The following is an 18,770-nucleotide window of genomic DNA, read 5'->3' on the forward strand; positions in this document are numbered from 1 at the left end:
TCGACCCTCGAGACTTCACACAATATAATTTCATTAGTAGGATAAACCATTCATATATTGTGGATGCATGTTTGGCTAACATTTAAATATGCACTGCTTCTGTCCATAAAAAAACAATTCTGGTTTGTGAGTAAAGTAGAAAAGTCAGTGAGTAATCAGTTTGCGCCTTTTTTTTTCCAGGAATCTCAAAAAGACCATGAATTAGAAGCAGGAGAAAAGTCAGTGAGTAAGACTAAATGCAGAAAGCGGAAGAGAGCTGATGAGAGTACTAATTCCAAAAAAGTAGAAAGTGCTAAAAGTAAAACAAATGATCTAGTGGCTAGTTCAAACAGTACTTTGAAAACACTTTTGGACCAGAAATGCGATTCTAGACGATTCTTGTCCAAGGTAGTTAGTAAGATGGGCGAAACTCAAGTAGCGGATGTGCATTTGAGCGAGGATGTTCTAGGATCTAAGCGAAGGCTGCGACTCGCCAAGGAGGACATTACTGCATGTTGAACATGGGAAAGATCTCCCTTCCAGTCATTGAGACTTTTGTTGGGTATGTATTGACTCCGGATTTAAAATTAGCATCTCATAGCTAGTTTTACATTGGTAAATATTGATTTGAAGCACATGCTGGTTATACTTCTATGTATATTGTTACAAGTACTTGTCTAGCGTTTGTGACATCAAAATATATGGGTTCTTATGTCCAGAAATGACTTCACTACTAGGCGGCCATGAATCAGAGGGAGCAATAACATATATTTCAAACTGGATGAAAAAGAAGAAAATCAATATTTACATCGCTCCATATTACAAAGAGTAAATACTCACCCTTATATAAAACAAAATTGTCAACAGTTTGATTATTTTGATTACTTAAGTGACAAATTATTTATAGGGATCACTGGATGCTCGCTGTAATTGACATTGTTGAGCATAATCAAGTATATTGGTTCGATTCAATCGGGATTCAGTGCCTTCAATGTTGATAACTTTAATTAATACGTAAGTTCGACTTAATAGTTATTCTTGATATGCAAGATGTTCATTGAAAGAACATTTTTCAACATGGCTGACAATTTTTTGTTGGAAACCTTATATTAGATATATAAGAGCATACGGCTACACTGGTGGGTCAAGGAAGAGTTCTCAAGCACCGCAATGGGTGAAAGTTGATGTAAGTTGTTGATATGCAATAGTAGACTCATTTATATTACGTTTAATTTACAAAGTGTGTTGGTTTAATTCGTCGTCATGTTGTTTTATTAGTGTGCTCGTCAGCCAAGTGTTATACAATGCAGTTACTACATCATAAGGTATATGCTGGAAATCGTCACTCGTCCTAATCCGACGACAACTATCAATGAGGTCAGATTATCCCACTTGCCTGTTGTCCTACAAATCTTGGTGTTGCCTTGCAAATTTTTCCCCATACAATCCCATTATTATAGCTAGAATTGAACTCTTCAGCTAGCTCAGACCTATTATATCTTTTATTATGTGTGTTATTTGTTCCGGGTGTAATTCCGGAGCAGGATTATGACCACTTAAACTTGTTGAATGATGTCGTTGCTTGTCTCTTCCTTTCACTCTTTCCTGTCAAGATGAACAAACTGAGGGCTCGGCTTGGGGCCGAACGTACTCACTCCGACGCTCAAGTCAGTAAACTTAAAGAGATAAGTTGTATGTTAACTTGGCAAAGTATATTGTAGAGAGATAAGGGAGTTTATACCAGATATTTCGGTTAGTTTTTTGGATCGTTTTCTCAATGAGAGATGTGGAGTATTTATAGACTTTCACCTTTTGTCACGTAGTGGCCAAGTGGCCAAGTGGCCAAGTGGCGTAGCAGGTGGAAAGACTGTCTTACCCTCGGCCGAGGGACCCATGACAGGCCAGCAGGCCTGGTTGACTCCATGCCGAGGGGACTGGATGTGAGTACGTGGATATGCTTCTCGGCCGGCTAGTTGCCTAGCCGAGACCCAAGTGACAGGCCGACAGGCTTTGTCGGTTAGGCTGTTTTTCCTTCGACTTGTTGTCTTTTAGCTTTGACCTTGGTCAATATGTTGACTCGGTCGGTGGTGCGAGAATATGCCCCATCAATTTGCCCCAGGCGTAGTCTATGTCGTGGTATGGACCTTCGATGCGTGTTGAGCGTATTCTGCACATGTCGAACTTCTTCCTCGGCTTGGTTCTGTTCAGGCCGTACCATATCCCCCCTCCACATGGTTGTGTAATGGACATCGAATGTGGAAAAGAAAAAATTTGGCCGAGACCAAGGTTGAGAGTGTCGTGTGCTTTTGATTGCCCCGGCCGGTCTTTGCCAAGCTTGGTTGATCGGTGGCCGTTGGCAAGTAGATACCAAGGAGCGTGTCAAAAAGATTGGTCTTTGTATGTCGATTGACATTCCGTGATCGCATGCTTGACACGTGGTCAGTGCCGATTGGTGGGACGCTTCATGGGCTTTGCTCTGATTGGTCCACTGAATAGGCTTTGCTCTATAAATAGAGCAGTATGCCCCTCATTTTGACCTGCAAACTTCTTTTTCTCAAAAAATTTCCTCTCTCTAGTTTTCGAAGCGTTTTCTCTCTAATTTTCGAAGCGTTACTCGGCGTAACACTTTCTTTCAAGGTAAACAAACAAATTCTTCCCCAACTTTTATTTGTTAATTAATTGTTGCCACCATGTCTTCTGCTGATGCTCTGCCTAGTACCTCAACTCCGGGGGGCGAACCGTCGCATCCTGATGAACAGGAGCCACTGGTTGTCACCCCGATAGGGTTCGGGGGCCGCAAGTCGCCTTCTCCTGAAATTGATGAGAAATTTTTGGAGGATTTTGATGATGACGATGATGACGATGATGAGAAGACCCAATCTAATTCAGAGAGGCCGCAGTACTTGTGGCACGGCGAAGCCTGCTCGATTAAACTCGATCGTGTTTGGACGAACAAGTTCGCTAGTGTCTCCGGGCCTGGACTTTTTGAAGACCATTACTCCTTCGGCAGGGGGTATAGAATTATTGTCCCTGAGGGCGATCAGGCAGTCTGTTGCCCTCCTGAAGGTTGCATCGGCGTGTATATTAGACACCTGGAGTATGGGCTCCGGTTTCCTCTTAATGAACACGTCGCGGCCATAATTAAAGCCATGAATGTCGCCGTGGCACAACTGCATCCGTTGGCCATCTGGACGATTATTGGCTTTGTATGGTTCTGTCTCTTTAAGGGGGAGGCCCCAACGGTGAACCTTTTCCGCCGGCTCCACTATCTTGGCGGGAGACTACCCTAGGCGGCACGGGGTGGTACGGCGTGCGACCGAGCCGGGTTATGTGACCGTCTCTAAGCCGACATCTTGCAAAAACTGGAAGGGGCGGTGGGTATATGTCGAGGTTAGGAGGACTATCCACCGCCCCGGTCCTTCCAGCGCCGCGTCAATTTGCGGTGTGAGAGTCAGGGGGAGCATGATAGATATGTCTCCCGTAATAAGATTAAGATGGACACCAAGAAGGTCTATCTTAAGGATGACGAAGTGCGGGCCATGAGCATGTTCGAGGCTGAGAGGGATGGCACGCCGAAGGGATGGATGCCTCCGACGCAGATCGTCCTTCAAGACGAGCCGCTTTGTCATGTCGGCCTCATACCGGCCCTCGTCCAGGGTGAGTGGGGTCGGTATGAGGCCCACCTTTGCTTTTTATGCTTCTGTATTTGAGCCTCGGTTTACTTCTTTTGCTTAACTCCTGCTTTGTTTCTTTTGCAGATCGATTTGGCCGGGATCTGTCTGTCTCCATCCTAAACAAGTTGGGACTTGACCAAGACGGGAGAGTTGTTGAGTCGCACCCTAGTCGCCGCGCCGCGTGATCGCAGATCGGCCCCGCACGAACTCATGGAGCGGCGTTGAAAGCAATGGATGTGGGGCGACTCGCAGAGATTGGCGGTAACGTGCCGCGCCGAAAACCAAAAGCAATGTCTTCGGCGGCTACGACGTCAACTCCTACTCGGTCTCCAATCCCCGTAGTCCAAAAGGAGAAGGTGGTCGTCAATGTTGAAGAGGACGTCACCGTTCTGGAGGGTCCTCCTCCTTCAAATAAGAGGAAGGAAACGCTCGCTGCTCGCAACTGCTTTTACCGAGGCAAGGAAAGAGGAGGGGTCAGGCCCTCAATCTAAGAAGGCCGGGATCTGGTACGGATCTAACCCATGGCTCGGATTTAGCAGGTTCCTTATGCATTCCTGATGACAGGCTTTCTGATATGTCGATGAATGTTGACATGGACGCTTTGTCTGGGTTTTTTATAGATCAGCCGTCGCCAGCTGTTGTTCTCACCGAACGGCAATTGGAGAAGCAGCATGTGCAGACGGGCGATAAAAATGTCGTTGCCGACTCCTCATCCCAAAAGGTTTCCTCCGTTCAGCTCAGGGCGGACGGCATAAAGTTGGCCAAAAGGCTGGTGAAGTGGGCTGAACTAGCCGGCACTCATCTTATCGAGCAAGAAAATCTCGTGGCTCAAACTGCCCCTACGCTCGAACGACTTAGGCTTGAGCTTGCCGCTGCTAAGAAGGAGGCCGAGAGGACGAAGAGGGACTTCCTGGCCACCATGAAGGACTTCCTCGCTGAGCGAAAGCTTAAGGAGGACGCTGAGAAGGTGGTCCTAGCCGAGAGAGCTAAGGTTGAGTCTGCCTTGGCTGATGCTGCTAAGCTGCGGGAGGAGAGAAACAAATTTGAGGGCGGCTATAAGGCCATGGTTGAGCAGAGGGAAAAATGGAAGTCCCTGCATTCGGCCGAGGCGAAGGAGCATAAGAGCACAAAGGCTATCCTTGCTCAGAGGGAGAAGGATATTGAGATGCTTAAAACCGTCATCATCCCTGAGATGTGTGCCGTCAGGACGGGACCAAGTCGAAGATGCTACCGGGGATGCGATTAAAGTGCTCCTTCTGAAGGCACCTTTCCGTGGCAAGATTTTGACAAAGCTTCGGATGAGAAGGCGGGTGCTGCGGAGGCCAAGGCCGCGGATGAGGCGAAGGCGGCAAGGCGCTCGGAAGCCGAGGCCAAGGCGGCCCGTGATGCTAAGGTGAAGGAGGCTAGAGAGGAGGCCGAGAGGGCAAAGGCAAGTGAAGCTGCCAAGTCGTCCTCCGGGCCGCCCATCGTTGGTGATCTTTGCTCTCTGCCGGTGGCGAGCAAGAACAAGCATAGGGAGACGGGCGGTCGTCACCAGATTCACCCGGCCCTTCGGACAGTTTCAGCTGTTCGGGGGCCAACTATTGAGTCTTTCCTCCCTGCCATCCTTTTGGCGCTTCATGTCTGAAATGTTGTAATTTTTGTTGTTCCTTCTTTTTTTGTTAAACTTTGGTAGGTTGTGTTTAGGCTTTCCCTATGGGGACGGCCGTCGACTTTGTTTTGCCTCATTTGTAAACATTTTTAATAAAGTTTGTTTATTTGCCTTTGGCTTGGCCGAGGCTTTTGATCTCATCCTCCATTAAGTTGTCTTCTTACGTTTTTAAACATATTGAGCGCTTTTTCGTTTTACCTTCGGCTTGGCCGAGGCAGTTAGATTGCGTATCTCAACTGTACTTACGTTTTTAGCATATTGGTCGTGTCCTTTCTTTGCACCGAACAGTAGCCGAGGTAGCAAGGTTCACGTTTCCCAATTTGCTTAGCAACATGTTGGCATGTCGGTCGCTTCCTCCTCCACTCCCGGCTTTGGCCGAGGCGGTCAGATTTGCGCTTCCCAACTGCTGTTGTAAACATGTTAGCATATCGGTCGTTTCCCCGTTACTCCCGGCTTTGGCCGAGGCAATCGAGGTTACGGCTCGACTGCATTCGTATCTATAGACATATTGATCGCTTCCTCTGCCAATCCCGGATTGGCCGAGGCAGCCAGATTTGCGTTCTCAACTGTACTTATATGTTCTTAAGCATGTTGGTCACTTTCGCGAGTATCAACTGCATTTGTAGTGACTGCCGTGGCGTCTACTTTGGTCGCATGTTGGTCGCTTTCGCGAGTATCAACTGCATTTGTAGTGACTGCCCGGCTTTGGCCGTGGCGTCTACTTTGGTACGACTACGGAGGGGACAAGCATTTCGATGGAAAACTTGGATCATTTTTCATGAGATATAATCACGCGTTGGGGTGCCCACAACAGTCTCGGACACCTCCGCCGCTACACAAAATATTTCCTAAGGTTGTCTGTGTTCCAGTGGCTCATTAGAGGCACACCCTCCATGTCTGTCAGCCGGTATGTCCCCGGCCTCATTTCTTCAACCACCCTGTAGGGTCCTTCCCAGTTGGCCGTCATCTTGCCATGGATGTTTCCTTTGTTGGTTGCGGCCGACTTTTTTATAACTAGATCTCCTACTCTCGAGTCCCTTTTGTGGATCCTACGGTTGTAGGCTCTTCTCATTCGGTTTTGATATACTGCCAAGTTGAGCCGTGCCGTATCTCGACTTTCTTCGACCAGGTTTAGGGAGGCTCTCGTGCCTTCTTCATTTTAAATCGGGTTAAAGGTTTGCGTTCGAACGTTGGCACCGCCGCTTCAATCGCGGGACGGCCTCGGACCCATAGACTAGGTGGAATGGACTATACCCCTGTTGCTTCTTTCTCCGTGGTTCGAAGGGACCACAGAACGCCGGGTAGTTCATCACCCCATCTTCCCTTTAGATCTTCAACCTTCTTTTTCAACCCGTTCGCATTGTTTTATTAGCCGCCTCCGCCCGTTGCTCTGAGGGTGGCAGACGGAGGAGTATGCAAATTTGATACCGAGCTCTTCCAACCAATTCATCACCATGTCGTTCCAAAACTCTCGGTCGTGGTCAAACACAATGACTTGGGGTAACCCAAAACGAGTTATGATGTTCTCCCAAATCACCTTTCTTACGGCCGCCGTGGTCTTGGCAGGTACCGCGACAGCCTCGACCCATTTGGTGAAGTAGTCAACGGCGACAATCAGGTACTTCCTTCCTCCGGAGGCCGTCGGAAATGGTCCTAATAAATCCATCCCCCACTGTGCAAATGGTAGGGGACTAATCGGTTGCGGGTCTCGGGAAGGTGCATGTATTACCAGAGCATGCATCTGACAATTCTTGCACTTCTTGGTTTTTGCCCTGGAATCTTTCAGCATGGTAGGCTAGAAGTAGCCGGCTCGGAGAGCTTTGTGGGCTAGCGTTCTCGCCCCCATGTGGTGTCCGCAGATGCCTTCGTGAATCTCTATCAGTATAAGCTCCGCGTCGGCTGGGCCGACACATTTCAAGAGTGGTCTTATTACGGACCTTCTGTACAGTTCTCCTTCGAACACCAAGTACCTTGCGGCGATCCTTCTTATCTTCTGAGACAGACTGCGGTCCTCCGGCAACTCTTTTGTCAGCTTGTATTTCATTATCGGAGTCATCCACGTCGTCTCGGCTTCGATGTCGACCACCATGCCGACGGTCTCAGTGATGCTTTTAGCATTTTCGATATCCACCAAAGACGGTTCGACCGACATTTTTGGTGCTTGAACGGCAAGTTTTGAGAGAGCGTCGGCTCGGTTGTTCTCGACACTGGGATGCACTGTATTTGGAAAGATCTCAATTTTGAGGTGTCAGCTTTTACCCTTTCCAGGTACCTTACCATCCCATCGTCTCGAGTCTCATACTCTTCTCGGATTTGATTAGTCACTAAGAGTGAGTTTATTTTCACCACAACATGCTCCGCCCCGGCAGCTCTAGCTAACTCGACTCCAGTTATCACCGCCTCATATTCGGATTCGTTATTTGAGGCCGAGAAGGTAAACTTCAAGGCGTACTCAAACTCGTCTCCGTTAGGGCTGATGATAAGGATGCCGGCTCTGAGTACATTCGCCGTGGAGGACCCGTCGGTATACACTTCCCACACACCGCGATGTGATTCTTCTTGATATGTGCACTCGGCCGGGGAAGTCCGCAAGCGCTTGCCCCTTTATCGAAGGCCTCGCATGACCGAATGCCAAAGCCGGAGAGCTCCACCGCCCATTTGATAAGTCCGCCGGATTTTCGAATTTTTCTAATGCTTTCTCCAATGGCGGTCGGTTAAGACCGTCACGGGATGCGCGTCGAAGTAGGGTTTCAGCTTCCTTGCGGCAACGACGACGGCGAGGGTTGCCTTTTCGATTAGTGGGTAATTTCTTTCGGCCGGCGGTGTATGGTGATAAAGTAAATTGGGCATTGTCGCTTATTTTCTTCCCGACGACGATTAGATCGACCGTGGCCGAGGTAATCGCTAAGTATAGATATAGCGTCTCCCCGGCGTCGGCACGGACGGGGTCGGTAGTGTCGGGAAGGTGGGCTTTCGGTTGCACGAAAGTCGTGCTCTGTTCCTCCCCCTAAAGTCTTTATTCCCCTTTAGCACTTTAAAGAACGGAGTGCTCTTGTCGGCCGACCGAGAGATGAAGCGGGCGAGAGCCGCCATCCTTCCGGTCAGCATCATAACCTCTTTTCGATTTCTCGGCTCCGGTAGGTCTAGTATTGCTTGGACTTTCTCTGGATTGGCATCAATTCCCCTGGCGCTGACAAGCACGCCGAGGAACTTGCCGGCCCGGACACCGAAGTTACATTTCTTTGGGTTAAGCTTCATTTTATATTTCCTTAGTGAACAAAATGTCTCGCTCAAATCGGCTAAGTGCTCGCTGTCGGACTTGCTTTTTACAATAGCATCGTCGACGTAAGCCTCGATGTTTCGCCCTTTTTGATGTTAAAACACTTTGTCCACCAGCCTAGTGTAAGTTGCGCCAGCGTTCTTCAAACCGAACGGCATCATTTTATACATGTATGTGCCGTGAATGGTGATGAATGCGCACTTAGGCATGTCTTCCTCGGCCATGAATACCTGATGATACCCTGAGAAGGCGTCTAGCAGGCTTAGCATAGTGTAGCCTGCCGTGGCGTCAATTAAACTATCTATTCGAGGCAAGGGATAGCAATCTTTAGGGCACGCTTTATTAAGATTGGTAAAATCAACACACATCCTCCACGCCCCTGGCGATTTCCTCACCATTACAACATTTGCTAGCCACTCAGGGTAAGTACAAGGCATGATAAAGCCCGCCGCTAATAGTTTGTCTACTTCAGCTTTGATGGCCTCATCCTTCTCGGCCGAGGAGTTCCTCATCTTCTGCTTGACAGGGAGAGCGGTGGAGAGTACGTTCAACTTGTGAACGATCACCTCCCGGCTCACGCCTGGCATCTCATTCTTGATTATGCGAAGACATCTTTGTTCTTCCTCGCGGAGTCTAGGAGATCGACTCGAATTTTGGCTCCGTGTCGACACCGACGATTACGGTGCGCTCCGGTCAATTTCCACTTCCTCGGTCTCGGCTCCTTCGACCATGCCGACATTAGTATCCATTGATTCGCCCTCCTGCTGTAAGGATGGGCTCTTCCCTTTCTCCGATTTTTTCGCCACTTTGAGGGATTGCATGTTGCACCCCCTGGCAGACACTTGGATATTGACGATTTCATCTCTCTCGTCCTTTGAGACGAGCTTTTGTGCTTCCCCCCGGTCCGAGACGTACATCAATGTCAGGGCCCGGATGGACATCACTGCATCGGCCTCGCTCAAAGTGACCCGGCCTATGAGAACGTTGTAGGCGGATGAACCGTCGATAACCACGAACTCGATAAAACATTTTTAGCCGCATCCGCTTGGCCGAACATCACCAGCGATCCCGATTGACCCCGGGTACCAGCCGGCCCAGAGAAGAAGTTGTATAGCGGGTTAATGCGGGGGCTCGGGTCTCCAATCTTTGGACCGAGATTAAGAAAGCACTCCACGAACATGATGTTCGTGTAGGCGCTGTGTCAATCAGGCACCTTTTGACCAAGTGGTTGGCTATATCCAGGTGGACTACAAGCGGGTCGTCGTGCGGGGGCAACGACTCCTTCGTAGTCCTTCTTTCCGATGGTTATATCGGGGATGGTGGAAGCGGGGATCATTTGTTTTGGGCACAAAGTTGATGGCTTGGTATAACTCATTTAGGTGCCGTTTGTGCCCATTAGCCGACCCACCGTTCTCGTTTCCCCCGATGACAACCTGGATCACTCCCATCCGTTGGAATATTGATTTTCTATTCGCCCGTCGGCGCTTGCTCCGGGCCTCCACCACATACTTGCCGAGGCTCCCCTTTCGGATTAGCTCCTCGATGGCGTTCCTTAGATGTCGACAGTTGTCGGTTTTTGTGGCCGGTGTGGCCGTGGTACTCGCAAAGCGGCTTCGTGTCGCCGTCCCCTCGCCTTGGGGGCCTTGCCCACTCGGCCATCATTCTTGCTTAGGGTAAAGACCTCCTACGGAGAGGCGACCGGGGGTGAGACTATTGTACCGCTTCGGTTGTATGGTCCCAAACTCCCCGGCGCCCGCCGAGTGTCATTTCCTATTAAATCTCTCGGCCGTGACCTATTCCCGTCACGGCGTCCTTCATCTACGTTGTCCCTGGCTCTTCCTCTCTCGGGTGCCCCACTTCACCGTGGCCTACCCAGGTTTTGTGATAGTCCTCCACCTTTACGGCTCGGTCGGCCATCTTTTCAAGTGAGTCTAGGTTGAGGTCTTCGCACTTGATCGCCTCGTTTTTGAACTCGCCTTTCGGGAGGCCTTTCATCGCCGCAAGGCCGCGATTCGGTGTTCACTCACGGATCGCCGAACCTTAGCGTCGAACCTTTTACGTAGCCGGAGGGACTCGTCCTCCCCCGTCGGATAGTTAGGAGATCCGATGTCTCCACGACCCTTCTCTTGTTGCAAGCATCCGGACTATGAAGTTGTCTCTTAGGGTCGGCATAACAAGATACCGAGCCATTAGGTAGCCCCTTGTACCAACTCCGAGCCATGCCGTGCGGGTCGTTGGGAAGACTCGCACCACACCTCATCAGTCGCTCCCATACCGACATGTACGACTCGAAAGCCTCGGCATGGTCGGTTGGGTCGCTATCCCTTTTGTATGATATGGGCGGACAACCTTAGTCGGCACGGGGACCTCTAGGACATAGGTGCGAGGGGTGTCGACCACGTGTCGAATGACACGCGGCGATCGCTCCTCGCAACCTTAGTCCGGCTTCTCTCCCTATGGCGGGAAGGGCTTCTTGTCCGACTTTGGTGAGTCGGACTTCTTTCATTCCTTCGGGCGAGCCTCGTTGTTGCGCGGCGACGCCGTCCTCCCGCGAGTGGGGGAAGGACTTAGGTCCGCCACGGCACCACGGGCTCCGCCGGCGTCCTAGCATGCCCGGCTCCTTGTATCGCTCCCGGTCAAGTTGTTCTGAGTCACTTTATGGGCCCGGTCACTGTGGATGCGCCGCCGTCACCGTCGTCGTGACGTGGGGGTGATCGGCGTACTACCCATTAGGTCCAGGAATAGCTTTAATTTGGCCGCATCGACCACATGTCCCATGACGGTGACTTGGTCGGTCGGCAGCGGTGTTTCTGGCTCTTTCGGCATCCCGTACATCACCGGCTCAGTGACTCGGCCGGTGGGGGATCGCCGATCTCGAGATTACGGAACGAGTCATCCTGGAAGAATGCAGTTCCTTCAATCACAGTTTCTTGTTGCTTTGACATCTTCTTAGCTCGCTGAATGGTTTTGGTTCTTTTTGTTGTTGTTTTTTTTAATGTAGGTGACTAGCTTTTAGTATCTGTTCCCACAGACGGCGCCAATTGTTCCGGGTGTAATTCCGGAGCAGGATTATGACCACTTAAACTAGTTGAATGATGTCGTTGCTTGTCTCTTCCTTTCACTCTTTCTTGTCAAGATGAACAAACTGAGGGCTCGGCTTGGGGCCGAACGTACTCACTCCGACGCTCAAGTCAGTAAACTTAAAGAGATAAGTTGTATGTTAACTTGGCAAAGTATATTGTAGAGAGATAAGGGAGTTTATACCAGATATTTCGGTTAGTTTTTTGGATCATTTTCTCAATGAGAGATGTGGAGTATTTATAGACTTTCACCTTTTGTCACGTAGTGGCCAAGTGGTCAAGTAGCGTAGCAGGTGGAAAGACTGTCTTACCCTCGGCCGAGGGACCCATGACAGGCCGGCAGGCCTGGTTGACTCCATGCCGAGGGGACTGGATGTGAGTACGTGGATATGCTTCTCGGCTGGCTAGTTGCCTAGCCGAGACCCAAGTGACAGGTCGACAGGCTTTGTCGGTTAGGCTGTTTTTCCTTCGACTTGTTGTCTTTTGGCTTTGACCTTGGTCAATATGTTGACTCGGTCAGCGGGTGCAGAATATGCCCCATCATTATTATCTAATTAGAAACCTTTATGTGCATGATTTACAGCTTTTTCAAGACAAAATGGCTTATTCAGAAGAAGAAATCAATGAGGTTCGGGACTTATGGGTGAACTATTTTTTTAATGTCTAGTCATAGTAATGTGTTAGCTAGATTTTGCAAACTATGTTTTGGACCTTTGTAGGTTGTTGAATTTGGACAGCATTTTTATAAACTATGTTTTGGTAAGGTCGTTGTAAGAAACTATGACGAACGACCTTTCTTGGTTGTTGAATTTGGACGACGTTATATAAATCTATGTTTTGGTCGTTGTATGAAAGTATGATGAACGACCTTTGTTGGTTAGTTGTTGAATTGTGGATGGTGTTTTTTTGTTATGAATGGCCTATGTTTTGATAAGCCTGCAGATCTATGAATGACCTGTTTTAGAATTAACAATTCCAGTTTTTTAAAAGAAAAATGGCAAGAAAAAGGACAACGGTTTTATTAGTAGACGGATTGTAATATCATTTATAATACACATGAAGTTTAGGTAAAACACTGATGAATATAGGTATGTAAAGACATCAGAGTTCTATGTAAACTGATATACATAAGAGCAACAGACATCGGATTACAACTAAACACTGATGTACATAATACTAAAAGACATCGGATTATAACTATACACGGATGTATATTAATATATATGGACATCAGATATATAGAAATCCGTTTTGGAAATTTTAATGGACATCAGTTTAAAATCCGATGTACATTAATCCACAATGGACATGACCGAACTCTACATCGGGTGTTTATCCGATGTCCACATACCGAAATGTCCGATGTGGATAACGAGTTTTGTAATAGTGCACTAGTGAGGGATTAGTAGTGCATACGTAATCGGTCTCGGTTGGTGTGTCGGGAATCCTAGTCACGATTATCAAGTCCGGCACACGAAAACAATAAAAGTAAGCAATACGATTATTGAAAGCAAGAAACAAGCAATATCAAGCTTTTGGATGAGAAGCGGTTTTTGATTGACTAGCACCTCTCATAGAGGCAAATTTGATAGTTTGGTCCTGGTAGCAGGATACATTGATTGTGTAGAATAACGATATGTTTTCTAAACGCCTAAAAACATATCTTAAACTAAAAACGAGACTCGAAGATTCGACACGCAGGAAGTAGTCTTGGAGTACTAAATGAAACTAAAAACAGGAATGAAAATACATGAGTACAAATAAGAAATCTAGGGTTCGAAGTGAAAGGACCGCGCGCGCAATTTTTAGGGATTGTGTGCTACAACTGCGGCTCATTACACCAAGCCACAAACAATGCTCCTCACTTAAATCAATTCCCGCCTGTGAACCTCTATCCGGTCCTCAACTCCTCGCCATACATCAACTTAATTATATTATCATCCCGATTCTAGCACATGAACGCAGATAACGTAATACTCCGTATATATGTTACTTCTGTTAAACTAAAATTAACAACTCCTTTAGAGTAAGATGAAAACAACACTTAATAACAAAACAAGAACATAAGATAACCTACATTATTTAAGTTCTTGGTGTAGACAACGCAATACCAACTCATCAAGACAACAATCCATTAATTAAGATCAAAACAACCTTTTAATAAAGTAAGATGAGAATATTACATATCAGAGTAAGAATTTTCAAAACAAGCTAATCCTAAATTATTTTAATTATTTGGAAATTAGTACTAGCTTATCTTATACTTCGTACAAATGGAAGAACATGTATACTCCCTCTGTACCACTCATTAGTTATCAATTGAAAATTTGTTAGAGGAATAAGATATTACGAGTCCACGATAATCTACTAAAGTGCATATTACCGTATGGCTCCATCTCATTTCTCATTATTAAATGATTATTAATTATAACGTGAATTTGAGGAGTTTTGGTGGGTTGGCGTGAAATAATTGAATCTCCACAATAACAACGTAGTACTACTACACTCCATATATAATCATACATACACGCTTTGAATTCAACAAAGCCCTCCTGAAAGCAACATGAGAGAGCACCATAAAACAAGCACGTAACCAATCCTTCCTCCTCACATTCCTTTAGTCCCTTACCCCTATCGTGTACTTTTCTAATTCCTCAAATTTCCAACTAAATAGGATTCCTTCAATTTACTTCATTTATCTTTTATTTTATTTTATTTTTCTTGGCTCTCTATTGGATTCTAAAGAGATTCTATTTTCTTCCCATAATATCATTAGCCATCATGGCATCTATATCCTCGGCGCGTGTAATACACTGCGAGTTGCAGCCGCCTAAACAAGCAGCTGCAACGCCGAGGACAGGTTTGGAGAGCCCTGATCAAGTGAAAATAATCCTACAGCCGAGGCTGTGCACCCTTAGATCGTATGGACCATCCGATCGCGAGGGTGGTCTTATCAAGACGTTGGCACGATCAAAGGATGTTGGAGGAAGTAATAATAATAATAATATTAGTAGTAATGGAAGGGAGGAGTTGATGTCACCGTTTTTAGCAAACTTGTATGAGTATATAGAGAGTAGTAAGAAGAGTCAAGACTTTGAGATTATCACTGGTCGTCTTGCCATGGTACGTCTATTTCTTGCTATTACTCCTTAATTATTTCCTGCTTTTATGTCTACTTTAATTTGTGGCTACATCTTCTTTATCACTTGTACGTTTGTTGGATCAGTTAGTCTTGCTGAAGACGGGTCGAAGCAAGTGACGGGTAATGCCACTCACAAAACGGATAGGGGGAACAAGGTGGGGCACCCCCATGTGCTTCCCTCTTTCCTCTATTTGGATCATTTGTGAGAGGAAATGGTATCCGTCACTCCAAAGTGACGGATACGTGCCGTCTTCAATGAGATTTTGTGTTGTTGGATATATAAGAGTAGTAAGTAAAATAAGTATCATTCTAACATCGTGATTTTAAGGAACGAAATCCAAGGAATAAACTTAAAAATTGGCAGTTACTAAAAATTATACTCATTGAAATATGGTTTTTAAAGTACGGGTAATTTTACTTTACTCCATCATATACAAAATCAATCAAATAGAAACGAAAATGACGGAATTTCGAATAGGTACCACTCGCTACTATATACCGCAGGATTGTAGATAGGACTCTTTTGCCTAACCATTTGTTTGGTGGAATTATGTGAAAAGGGAGAAGGCAATAGTCCTTGTCTGGTTAGTAATTTAGGTGAACGAATGGGAGAGAACAGATCGAAATTGAAGTTTCTTTTTTTGTCGTATAGTAAATTAAAATCACATTTTAATATGTCCCAATTATTTGTTAGCTTTTTTTTATTCTCTACGAGGGTTATTTTAATTAAAGGCAAACAAATGATCAAGACGGAAAGTAATACTAGAATGAAATAGCTAGTTTGAACTTTGAACTCTTATAAATGTATTGTACTAACTAAGAATTGGGTGTACATATATACATACCAGATAGTGTTTGCTGCGACGATATACGTGGAATTAGCAACAGGCAACTCAGTGTTCAAGAAGATGGATGTGCAGGGATTAGAAGAAGGGTTAGGAGCGTGTTTAGCTGCTGTTGCTTGTGCAGCGAGTTTTGCGTACTCAACCAGTGCTCGCAAAAAGGTTGGCCGTATCTTCAGCATCAGCTGCAACGCCTTCATTGACACTCTCATCGACAACATTGTTGATGGCTTGTTTTTCGATGACAGTGATGCTGATGATGACCAGTCCCAATTTCCTGGTCAAGATCTTTGAGATGAACTGTTGGCACTGTGAGACGGTCTTAAGTATAAAAGTTGTGGATTAAATGTGTTAATGTGTAATTGACGGAAAGATGGGTAGACGGAGCCGTCTCACTGCATTTGAGAAATTGTGTTATTCTAAATGTATTAATATAATTATAGACCAAAATATACATAGGTTTATAGAACAAATGTTATTAGTTTGGAGGATTAGGTAAAATTGTAAAGATCGACTAATTAGGTGATACGGACTTTAGGAAGGTGGCTATGACCAATACTCGAAAGTCCAAATACATTTGTACTGTAATACTAATAATGATAACCCTGCTTATATTTTCATTCATGGGTTGATGCTAGAGTTGCAAACTTGCAATGATTTACGTATTTTTCCTTTCTCTCATACTATTGGTATTACACGTTACAATTCCTTGGAATGTATACGTAAACGTCATTGATACTAGAATTGGTTAAGAATTTGGCCAAATTAACCTAAAAAATTGTCACAGTCACATTGGTGTTTATTCAATATAAGTTTTATAGTCTAAATTAACATGTTCTAGTTTCATAATGAACATGTATAAACTAAATGCGGAGGTGATAGAAGAGATCAATTAGTTACCTCCAACCATTATTGCTTGAAAGAATTGATCCGTCTTAATGAATAACCCGATTTCTAAACCCCCCAGATCTGACTCGATTTCCAAACATTCAGGCTCACAGTTTAGATGGTGTAGTTTCTTAATGAGGTAGGCTTGGTCAACCTTAATCAGAATAAATATGTTCCCTTTTTTTAGACTCTTGAGTCTTGCCATTAAAGAGTCAGCTGAAAATTGTGAGGGGTAAGTTATGAGAGATAATAGTGGGAACAAATTTCTAGGTAAATCCCACCACATAATGGATGAACTTAATATCCATAAAATAACTTAATTAAATATTATTAGAATATTTTATGAAATGTCCTATATTGAATAGTTTCATGGAGTTCCTTTGGTCGGCAGTAATATAAAACCCTTTGTTTATAATTCTTTAAGACGGTGTTTGATTGGCAAAAGGTAAGGATGTGAAATCAAAAAGGAAAAATGAAAGAAAAAGAAAAAATTAATTATATGGTGGTTACTGTTATATGGTGGTTACTGTATTTGTGTGGTTCAAATTTAATTGTTAGTGGGGTATTGTATTTAGAATTAAAACGGGATGGTTGAAATGGAAGAGTGTTTCAGGGTTTCTATGCGATAAATATATGCCCCAAAGATTAAAGGGAAAATTTTATCGCACAGCAATTAGGCCTGCCTTACTTTACGGTTCCGAGTGTTGGGCCGTGAAACATTGTCACATTCAAAAGATGAGGTGGATGTGCAGACATACAAGGAAAGATCGGTTAAGGAATGAGGTGATTAAGGAAAAGGTAAAAGTGGCACCAATAGAGGACAAGATGATGGAAAACCGACTAAGATGGTTTGGCCATGTGAGAAGAAGACCTATCACTACTACAGATACAGGCTATAACAACGGGTAAAAACCGTTGTAAAAACGAAAAGCGGACGTTGTTAAAGCGGCCGTTGTAAAAGGTATTTACAACGGTTAGGTTATTTACTTAAACCGTTGTCGAAAGTATTCACCACGGTTAAAAGCCGTTGTTGTTGCGTGTAAGCCGTTGTGGAAAGTGTTTCAAAAATTTGGTGGGAATAATATAACAACGGTTGTCATATGTATAATCGTTGTTGTAACTTTCCCTCCAAAATTGTGAAGACTTTAACAACGGGTATATGATACATACCCGTTGTTGAAATTTGTAGTAACAACGGTTCTTAGTTTAAAACCCGTTGTTGTAACTTTCCCTCCAAAATTGTGAAGACTTTTAACAACGGTTCTTCGTTTAAAACATGTTGTTGAATATTATGCGCGGTATTTGTGAAAGGTATTCACAACGGTTTTTTTAGTAACCGTTGTGAAAGGTCTTCACAACGGTTTTTTTTTAGTAACCGTTTTTATTACGAACTCCTAATGTTTTTAAAAATTAAATTTGTTTCATGCCATTCAAAAACCTGCATATATCAACAAACACCATATACCAAAGACCAAAAGATAAATCACACATTTGGGTTCATCGAACTCAATAGATTCAATTCAACCACAATAGCAAAGATCATATATATATATATATATATATATATATATATATATATATATATATATATATATATATATATATATATATATATATATATATACTTACAAGGAGTTAAATTTACATGAACTAATCATTTCCTAACTTCAACAAAAAATTTACTAATAAGCCGATCTAAACTCGAGTATCATGCATTTCTATTTCTAAGACGTATTTGCCCAACATGTCCCTTACCTCGTCTATATCTACACTTGAGTCTTCTTTGAATCTCTTGTGACGGGTTGATTACATCTGCGGAAAAAACAAAGACAAGACATTATTGTAACAATATTAAATCTTCGCATAGCAACATCATGGTATAGCGACAAGCAAGACAACATCGCTCTAATTTAAAAAAAGTAATAAACACATTATTAAATTACTAACCTTTTCGGGAATAAGGATATATCTTCGCCGAATAATCTCCAACATGAACCGACAAACGTAGTATCCACATTGTATGTTATCCCGGTGGCGAGAGGCCTATTATTACATAAAAACAAAAGGACGAGAGAAGGCTCACATCAGAATCTTGAACTTTAGGTATTGTATTAGTATTAAACACAGATTTTTGCACTTAATGTATTGTATTTGAGCACGTACCCTTGTTATCGTAATAAAATCAGGGCCATCATCAGAATCTTTCGTGGGTTGATCTTGATCGTTAGTTCTTC

At 44.7% G+C, this 18,770-nt stretch overlaps 1 protein-coding gene across 1 annotated transcript; it reads left to right on the forward strand.

The window, feature by feature from the left end:
• The first annotated feature begins 14,163 nt into the window (after positions 1–14,163).
• On the forward strand, positions 14,164–16,272 carry LOC141586803 (stress enhanced protein 2, chloroplastic-like). The gene is made up of 2 exons (XM_074408154.1): positions 14,164–14,787; positions 15,655–16,272. The coding sequence occupies exons 1-2, from the start codon at positions 14,446–14,448 to the stop codon at positions 15,940–15,942; spliced, it is 630 nt and encodes a 209-aa protein (XP_074264255.1). The 5' UTR covers positions 14,164–14,445; the 3' UTR covers positions 15,943–16,272.
• Positions 16,273–18,770: the final 2,498 nt, after the last annotated feature.

This window comes from Silene latifolia, chromosome 6, assembly GCF_048544455.1.
Source record: "Silene latifolia isolate original U9 population chromosome 6, ASM4854445v1, whole genome shotgun sequence".
In the NCBI taxonomy this organism is placed as follows: Eukaryota; Viridiplantae; Streptophyta; class Magnoliopsida; order Caryophyllales; family Caryophyllaceae; genus Silene; species Silene latifolia.